A 9,838-nucleotide genomic window follows, 5' to 3' on the forward strand; every position below is an offset into this window, starting at 1 on the left:
TAATTGTGTAATGCGGGTATCTCCCAAGGGCATATCGTGCGCCCAAAGCGCCTCGCCCGTGCATTTGGCGAACGTGTCGTGTGGTGCGTGCTCGGAGCCTGAGGGCTCAAAACATGAAAGTTCATTAACGTTTCGGATCCACAACGAAGACGTCTGGTCCAGATGAGGTTCTGCTCCGCCAGAGGGTGCATCACTTCCCCTGCGGAACTGGCTCCCCCCACCCTTTGCAGACGCAGTCCTTGCAGATCTTCGAAGTTAATCAACGGTCATGCCCATGAGGTCCCTCACGTGTTGCTGTTCTGGGGAATACAAAATGTCGTCAGTATCTTGTGTCTCAATTTCCTGGTCAGGGTACAGAGCGTAAAAATCCGAATCCGAATCACTTGAAGCAAAGAGATCCGCAACATGTGGATCAAAGAGATCCGAAACATTTGGATCAAAGAGATCCGAAACATTTGAAGAAAAGAGAGGGACTTCCTTTATGTCAAAGTCTCCCATGGGCGCCTGGTCGGCTTGCGGGTCTAGGACATCCGCGTCGGGTCCCTCAACCGCCAGACCCAGTGTCGCAATCAGATCCATAGTTGGGTCGGAAGGGGGCGTGCAGCTGTCAGCTTGTAATACATAAGCAGCGTTAGCCAGTACACGCAAGGGGTTTATAGCACAAGTATCACAGTCATCACATACACCGTTACAGGCAGCAGCCAGTTCCCACATGGGATCCACACAAGTATCACAGTCGTCACAAAATTCAATACAATTTTCTGGAGCGCTGGTCGCAACTGCCTTGTTGAAGGACCCGTTCAGGTCGACGGCCTCTGTGGTCAGAGCCATAGTTGTTGTCGGCGGCTTCTTCACTTTCCATCCTGTAAAATACTTTCTCATATAGAGGAGGACTAGAGATTTCATTAGTGCCCCCCAAATTACTACCCCGATTATCACAGCCAGTGCGGTCAATAACCACTTCACTATGGTGCCCGTCCATCCCTGGAACCAGTCAGTGAGCCAGCTAAATGTATAAGAATTTTCGCGCGCGATCCGATCGATCCAATAGTATGTCATGAGCCGTAGCGGTGTCGTTTGCCACCTTTTCTAGGGCCAAAGCCAATTTATCTATCCGGAAACTATCCATGACTGTGCCCGCTCCTGGGAAGAAGAAACCAAACACCTTTTCCCCTAGGCTCCCGTGTAGTTTAGTGGTTCCATCTTCGTTCATGACTGACCTCTTATAACGCCTGTCCAAGGACTTTGGGTCTAGCTCATCCAGTATCTCAACGTCAGGAAGGACTGAACCCAGATAACATGTGCCCCCCCAATTATTTGGTAAATAGGGGTAAGCCTTGTCGCCGCATATAAACATTGTCCCATGGGGTGGGACCAGGTGGGTGGATAAGCACTGGAGTCCCTTTACCACCCCATTAATCCTACTAACCCCCCTAGAGAATGTTATAGCCGTTATGTTGTGGTTGCGTTTATCTTGCAGTACTATTCGTAATGTAATCCCCGAGCTCCCTTGTCCCAGCTTCCCGGGGAGAGTGTAGGCGCATTCTGATTCTCCCATACGCAAGTGGCCGGAACCCTGGAGGCAGACCCTCCCTTTCTGTGGTTTGACCCAGACGGGGGCAGGCCTCTCGGCCACATGGGCAATCATTGACGGGCGATAATTAAATTGTCGATTGCAACTCTTGCCGTTGTCAACCCCTTCTCTTTCCAGCGTGGTGACTAAACATGGGGGATCGATAGGTTGTGAGCAGAGGTCATTGAGGGACAGAGGTAGCACTATCATGTGTATTCCTGTGGTGCCTGCTTGGGGAAAGCGCATGCACGACCAGCGGTGTGTCCTATTTTGAATTGTTGCCACCTCCCTGGCCACTTTCCAATATGTGTTTTCCCCCCTCTTTGGGGCCTTATTCTGGGGTTGTGGCGTGAGTATGTATTCGTTGCATCGTATGTAGTTCTTTTCGCCACCGGCCGCGCCAGGGGTCCAGACGCTGCACCGGACCTGCATAGTCATGCCTTTCTCTAGGCGCGTGCGTGTTTGTAGCTTAAAATCAGGGGTTCCCCATTTGTATCCTGGTTGGGCCAAGGTCTCAATGCTAGCTCGCCCGTCTTCCCGGAACTCTCGTTGCTTTTGTAGTACCATGCCAACGCGTCCAGGCCCTGCCGACAGTGCTAGCCATTTTACGCTTACCCAATTTGTGTGCAGGGCTTTCTGTTCGAAACATGGTAGTGATACTCTTTGTCCCCATGTTACGGTGAGGTGTCGGGTTTCGTTTTCGCATCTATTGGAATCGGAGTTTCCCCTAGCTGCTGTCGCTATCAATAGTATTGTACCTATGATTAGGCCCATCCTTACTGTGTTCTGGGGGTGTGGTGTCTGGTGCTTGTATGGCCAACTTACAGTGCGTGGCGTGGATCCACGAAGTCTTGCCCTCGCAAAAGACTGCCGTTGGTGTAGTCAGCAACACCTGGACTGGTCCCTTCCACCTTGGTTCCAAGGCGTTCTTGCAGGTGAAGTGCTCCACGAACACCTGGTCTTTTTCCTCTGGTGGAACACCTGGTCCACAAGTCTCCTGGGAGCGCCTGGTCTACAGGTCTCCAATTTCCTAATCCACTTTTTTCCAAGTGGATCCAATTTTATTCAATATTCAATTTTTAAATTCAATCCCATTTAATCCAGTCCAATTCAAATTAAATTCCATCCTTCTCTCAGCATCCCATTACCTGTTTCCAACATCAATAAAAATAAAATTATAAAATTAATAAAAAATCAATCATCTCAACTCTCAAATCGAATCAAAAAATAAAAATAAACGAAAATTACTTCAGCGAGAGTTTCAACTAGAATTACCACAAACAAACCACCATTAACCTCCATTAACACAAACAAACCACCATTAACCTCCATTAACACAAACAAACCACCATTAACCTCCATTAACCTCCCCCTATTATTTATTTATTTTCACGAATAAACAAATAATAGAAATAACCTGGTCTACTTCCAATTTCAATTCTGGTCAGTTCTGGTGTCTGGTCACACACAATGTTTTCCTCACCCACTGTGATTCGCTCAAAATAGATTCTCACTGTTATGTCTGAAATTAAGCTACCCTACTGGGTATTCGTGAAGGGGGTCCATCTTTCCCAACCCCTTCCTTCACACCAGCCACTTCACGTTGTCCACCATACTCACTGAATTGTCATCAATTCTGAAATTCGTCTCATGAAAACCCATTCAAGAGTCCGGTGTGACAGACAGCCAAACACATAGACACGCCGAAGACCCCAGGGTACCCATCAAACTAGCTTGTCCGCAGATCCACAACACAGCGAAACATGTAACTTTACTAAAATAATCACTTACTCATAACTAATACTCATACCACTAATTACTCATAATAGCTCATAATTACTTATGTAATTACTCATACCAATACTTACTTAAAATAATGTAATATCCCAATCTTCACCCTTTATGCAAATCGAAGCACCCCGGACAACCCACAACCAATATCAACCACTGTAGCCGCCTTCCCCTCCAGGCAGCCACACACAGCCACATACATCTCCATCCACGTCACACAAGACAACAGCCAACGAGTGTGTCCACCACACAGAAACCTTTGGCAATGCAACAACCGAACACCCAGACAACCAACAACAAAACCCAATCCATCTCCATGGCTCATCCAGCAGTTCCAACTTAATCCAGCTTCACATACCGATTTCCCCAAAACTCGTGAAACTTCACCCCCATTTTGGAAAAACCCTGGACTAAACCCTGACACCCTAAATAACTTCAGACCCATCTCCAATCTACCCTTTCTGTCAAAAGTTTTGGAACGTGCTGTGGCCACTCAACTCAAACATCACCACTCTGCCAATAACCTGTATGAAACATCCCAATCCGGATTCTGCTTCAGCCACAGTACTGAAACTGCTCTCCTCAAAATCACCAGCGACCTTTTCTCTCCTCTGATGCCGGCAACCTCAACATTTTCATCCTCCTCACCTCAACGCCTCCTTTGACATCATCAATCACGCCATCCTCCTCACCCTGTTTAGACCAGCTTGTGCCTATTAAACCCAAATTAGTTCACCCCCAAGCCTACAAGGACCACCTACAGCACTGCAAAGATGTCCTCTACTCCACCTACTACCCTCAAATTATCCACTCTGGCTCCGGAATCCCAAAAGCACTCTTCTCTACAATAAACAAACTAAATAAACAAACTTTACAACGTGAACAAACTCCTCAGCTCCCTGGATACCACCACCTTGCTCCACACACCTGTTGGTGCACACCTGTGCACTCACACCTGGTGCCACCTGCACCCTCCTTCCTTCCTGGACCATTCATCCAAAGCAAAATTGACAGCATCTACAACAGCTTAATCACCACAATTCACTCCCCCTTAAGGTGTCCCCCAAGGTTCAGTTCTTGGCCCCCTCCTCTTCGTCCTGTACCTATCCCCCCTTGGTCACTTAATCCGTCATGCACCATAGCCAATGCACCATGGTCTCCAATTCCACTGCTTCACCGATGACATCCAGCTTTTTCATCTCCACCAAATCGTGCTCCACCACCACCCACTCTATCCTGACAAACTGCCTAACTGAAATAAAATTCTAGCTTCAGATCAGCTTCCTCGAACTTAACTACGCTAAATCTGAATTAATCTTCATTCCCCCCAACATCGATGGTTTCCCAGTATCCACATCCACTCACAACCGGAATCTTGGCACCATCTTTGACCAAAACCCTCTCCTTTGAAAAATACACTAAACAGATCATAAAGACCTTAAACCTTAAACATAAAAACTGAAAAATGCTTCGCCATGGAATAGTCCACCACTCATGTAAATAATCATAAGAGTTCTGCGAAACATCTCCATCTTTAAAACTTAGCCAACCAAATTTAAACCACATGTTTTCCCCCCAAAAACAAGTCACATTCTTTGTATATTGCCAACATTGTTCATCGTTTAAGTATCATCCAGACCTAAATTTTTATAAACCATCAACTTGTAGATGCATTTATTTATATCCCATTAACCCAAGAACTCTCAATTGCTTGGTTATATTTTAGTAATGTCATATATCCATATTTCTTTTCCAAATTGTTCCTGATATACACATTAATCCCATCTGTCTTCGTTTCCAGATGAACTCAAATCAGGAAATCAACACAAATCCTTATTACCTCCAATCAATTCAAAATTAAATCAACAATTCAAAACCAGATCGGATCAGCGATCAGAAATCACTTTTCCAATCAACACATTCCAAGCAACAATTCATTCAAAGACCAAGCTTAAAAACACAACTCTCATCTTACTGTGACAAATAAGCAACCAACCTACTTCACACTAAAACAAATAACTTTTCATCACCCCTTTCTTCTCCACCGCCTCTTACACTTAAACAGATCATAATTACTCACTCATACACTATTGCCCATCACCCAGTTGCCCCAAACCCAAACACAGGTTTGAAATCCCAGTAGGTTGTTCTTCAATCCCAACCATCATGTGATCCCAACATCTCTCCATTTATTTCGTTCCTCATGGGGTTGGTGTTTTATGGCCTTTACCTCTTACCCAATCACACTGCACATTATTCCCCGTCCTTGATGGATAATTTTACATCCAGATGGGCACAGCATCCCATTTTTGGCGACCCAGCCCTAAAACAAGCCCCTGGACTCCTTGCAGGCTGGACCAAAACCCCCGGACCTGCCTCCATGGAACAATGACGCCTGAGCACTCAATTAGCCCTCCCAGTACCAAAGACTTACAATCAGACCGACAGACAGACAAATAACAGAGGCATGTCGCCAGCCCCAGCACAGGACATCCCCTTTCCGGGCAGGTACAATATAATCCACAGCATCGAAATGCCAATTTCTATCCGGGGCCTCGCAAAGCCAAAATCCATGCCTGCGTGCTCCATCATGCAACCCGATCTGTACTCGGTGCGCCCGGCGCCCCCTATAATCAGTGAGTTATAATAACCACAATATCTCTGGCACCCAACTCGTGATACCACAATTTAATCCACGTTACTTGCATCTCTTCATCCTCACAAATGTCCTCCGTTTAACGTGACTCAAATCCATCTCAAATCCCCACCGCTCGGCCCGGTTAAATTAAATTCCAAGCGTACTGTATTCTCTGTCCACTAATTATGTACATGATTTTGGTTTTACCCACAATATAATGTCCCGATATTCTCCAGATTTAGGTTCTATATCCTGTCGTTAAAGCAACACCCTGTAGACTGACTCCGCCTGTCGTTCTTCCAAGGTTAGTGAATTACCTCTGACCTTTCCCTTGCATATCTCGAACAAAGGTCAACTAAACTTTAAAAGGTCAAACTTCGAATTGGGGTAACCAGCGCTTTATTATCCCACAAGTAATGCAAGTCCGGCGACAATGGACAAATGACCATTAATGTGGCTCTACATAGCATAATGCTAACTTCTACGAATCCAACAACCGTCACACTTCGTCCAAGGACCTTCCGTACGAGGCGTGCTTCACAATGCCCATCGCACATCCTTCCTCGTTCGCACAACGCTTCATCAACGCACCTCCTCGCGTCCACACCTTGGCACAAGCCACACCACATACCGACAGTTGAAACCTCGACCGTCCTCCTTCCTCGGATCAGCGTTCTGTTGAAAACGTGACATTTCTGCCTACCTCAATCAGAGATCTCTCTGAATCTCATTTATTCGCACTGTATCTCACTTACTGTATGAACAAGACTTTTTGGCTCCGGAAATTAATTACTCTGTCTAGAAATCGTTTAATTTAACCATCCTAAATAAATCCATCCATCTATCCATCTTATAAATCCATCTTAAATAACGTATTCGTCCTGTGACATTGCCTGGCATATATGTCACAGCCGGCCACTATTCCGACATGGCTCATGACTCATGTCTAATTCTGACAAGAAGATGAAGGATGAAGGACATGACATGAAGAAGAAGATTCTGACAAGATACTGACATGTGAACGTCCGACATCCAGCAAAGTCGAAATGACCCACAATGCATTTGGGCACACACTTCCTCTGAGAGTGGGCGAGTTATCGCCGGCACTCTGAGCAGATAATTAAACGAACATTGCCAGGATTCTCGGATAGACGTTTAATTTCACAACACACATGACAAAAATCCGATTTAAATTCAGAGATCGCCGATCGACCTGGCACAACCATCTCAACGCGTACCTCGCGTTGGGACATGCAGTCGGCTGTCATAACAAAGTGCTGTCATAACAAAATCTACGACCTGACATGTAGTGAGCTGTCAGAACATTGAGCTGTCAGAACTCATCCCTAGCTAACAGGATCTCCGACGCTTGACCTCTCTGACCCAAAATGCACTATATGACACCAATTCCAAAGGTGAGCTGCCTCAGCGATACATCCCACACATACAATACACAATATCTGCCATTGAATGAACTCTTCAATTCAAGTAAAACACACATATTGATTCGAATTCTGCAACCATCTCCAAGAAACCGCTTCATATCAACAGTAGATCGACAAGGGCACTCCGGGTGCTTTCCTGACCCGATTTATATCAATTCGCTTCCCAAACAACTCCCAAACAGATGAAAATCCGGACTCAGTTCAGGACCTCGCCTGTTCTCTCGGATAGACGTTAAAATGGACATTCCCGGCCTGAATTTCCCCCAAGTCGAGCAGATCGCTTACAAAGTTTCACACCGAAACCCTCTGCTTTGCACTTGACACACAGACAAACACATTGGCCAGACACACACGTCAATTAACATCCCAATATACATTCATTCCTCATTCATGTTACGTCTCTCATTCAAGGAAAAGGATTTTTTGGGACGGGTTTGGACGGGGGGTGGGTTGAGGTGGAAAGGGGAGGCAGGGCGGGGGGTGTTGGGGTGTTGCCTAGAGCCCCGGGGCTGAGCTCAGGTCTTGGGGGGGGGGGTTGGGGGCATGGTGGCTACCTCCCCTTTCGCGGGGTCTTGGTCCGGATTATGGACGAGCGGCATTAGCCGCTGATTTGCTTGCTTAACTACCTCCTTAATTGTTTTGTCCTGAACTTTGCTTCCTGAACTTATTTATTTTCTCTTGTCCACCAGGTCCTGGCCTGCTTCTATCTGGACCTTCTAAGTTCACCACAGCCCATCTTTCCCTGGCATGCAATGGCATACCCCATCTTGTCTCTGGGCTGTTCCTTCCTGGAAAGTTCTCGGCCTGGCTCGACCTCACTTTCCCCCCTTCCCTTTTACCGAACGTTATCTTCACCGATATCCTGCGCAAATCCTTTTACTGGCCATGTTCCTATGGCCTTCTATGTTCCTATGGCTTTCTATCTAAGTTTTACCTAAGTTAGCCACAGCCCTTCGTTCCCTGGCATGCAATGGCATACCCCATCTTGTCTCTGGGCTGTTCCTTCCTGGAAAAATCTTGGCCACCTGGTTTCAACCTATATGGCTGTCCGACCTCATTTTCCCCTCCTGGTGCTAACTGTAACTTTAAGCTTACTGTTAAGTCCTTCCTGGTTTATCCTTACTTATTTATCCTGGCTTTAACAAAGCTACGCCATTCTGAGGCCTAAATGAGCCTCTACTTACAATTTCTGTTCGAGTGCAGACAGCGGGGAAGACAAGGAGACTGAACCCGCTCGAAGGAGGAAGGTACGAATTTGGAATAATAGCCCTCTGATATAAAACAACTCCCACCTTTAATCAAATCAACGTGCCGGCGCCGGCCTCAGGTCAGCCTTCCTCCTGTCCCTCGGGCTCCGTTTCCCGTCCTCCGCGTCTGTTGACACCCCACTCCTGGTACCATCTGTGAAGAATCAGCTCTTCGTTTGCAAAAGAAGTCCACAATAGCCTGGAATGGCGCAGCTTTATTAAAGAACCAACTTATACAGATCCGGAGGAGGCCAAGACATCTATAGCAAGAGCCAGTCTCATGCCACGTCAAGCCTTCCTGAAAACACATTGATTCCCAGTCCATTTATATAGGGACACGTTTTATCAGGAAATCTCCGAGGGAACAAACAACACTGGGAGAGGTTCCTCCCACCGTTATCATTCGGGGGAGTCAGCCCGTCCTTATCAATTGTTTTTCTGGGCTCCGAGAAAACAGAACTGTAACTCACAAAGAGAAGAGTGTATGCTTAGCCAAACAAACCCATATATTTTATGGGTTTGTGTACATGAGTAATCCAAAGCATGTTTATACAGAGTCATGCGTTGCTGAGATTAAAACAAAATATATATAGTTAACGATAGGTTCATGTCATTCTACTTGCATTACGCAAAAACAAGCGCATGTGGGCGTGGTTTTATGACCAGCCTTGAAAAAAGCACACGTATACCATTGTCCAGCATGACCTCATTTTAAACCTTTCCTCATCAAAAACTAAAACGAAGCAAAAACCCTTTATTTACTTTATGAAATAGCATTTTTAGACATCATATAACTCATAACACATTAGCACCCAACGTCTATAACTGAACTTTAGGCAATAACAAATCTACTACTTGACATATATATATATATATATATATATATATATATATATATATATATATATATATATATATATATATATACAGACGGCATTTAATATGGAATATTTTTTTTGTGGGGGTGAACTTACTTTTCAAGATGTCTTAGAACCAAAAGTTCATTGAAATTATGTTGAAATTATTCTAGATTTTGTTAATGTGACCTTTAAAAGAAACAAAAACCACATTTGACATTTCGAAACAAATAAATTGATCCTTGAAAGTGATGTAAACTGATATGGAACTCAATTCATGGACAGTA

At 45.3% G+C, this 9,838-nt stretch overlaps 1 protein-coding gene across 1 annotated transcript; it reads right to left on the minus strand.

The window, feature by feature from the left end:
* Window positions 1-1,006: 1,006 nt before the first annotated feature.
* On the minus strand, window positions 1,007-3,912 carry LOC144892262 (uncharacterized). The gene is made up of 2 exons (XM_078778009.1): window positions 2,930-3,912; window positions 1,007-2,869 (listed from the first exon to the last, which is right to left on the minus strand). Exon 2 carries the CDS (start codon window positions 2,345-2,347, stop codon window positions 1,007-1,009), a length of 1,341 nt encoding a protein of 446 aa, XP_078634135.1. The 5' UTR covers window positions 2,348-2,869; window positions 2,930-3,912.
* Between the last annotated feature and the right edge of the window lie 5,926 nt (window positions 3,913-9,838).

This window comes from Myxine glutinosa, chromosome 5, assembly GCF_964187855.1.
Source record: "Myxine glutinosa chromosome 5, kmMyxGlut1.1, whole genome shotgun sequence".
Classification (NCBI taxonomy): Eukaryota; Metazoa; Chordata; class Myxini; order Myxiniformes; family Myxinidae; genus Myxine; species Myxine glutinosa.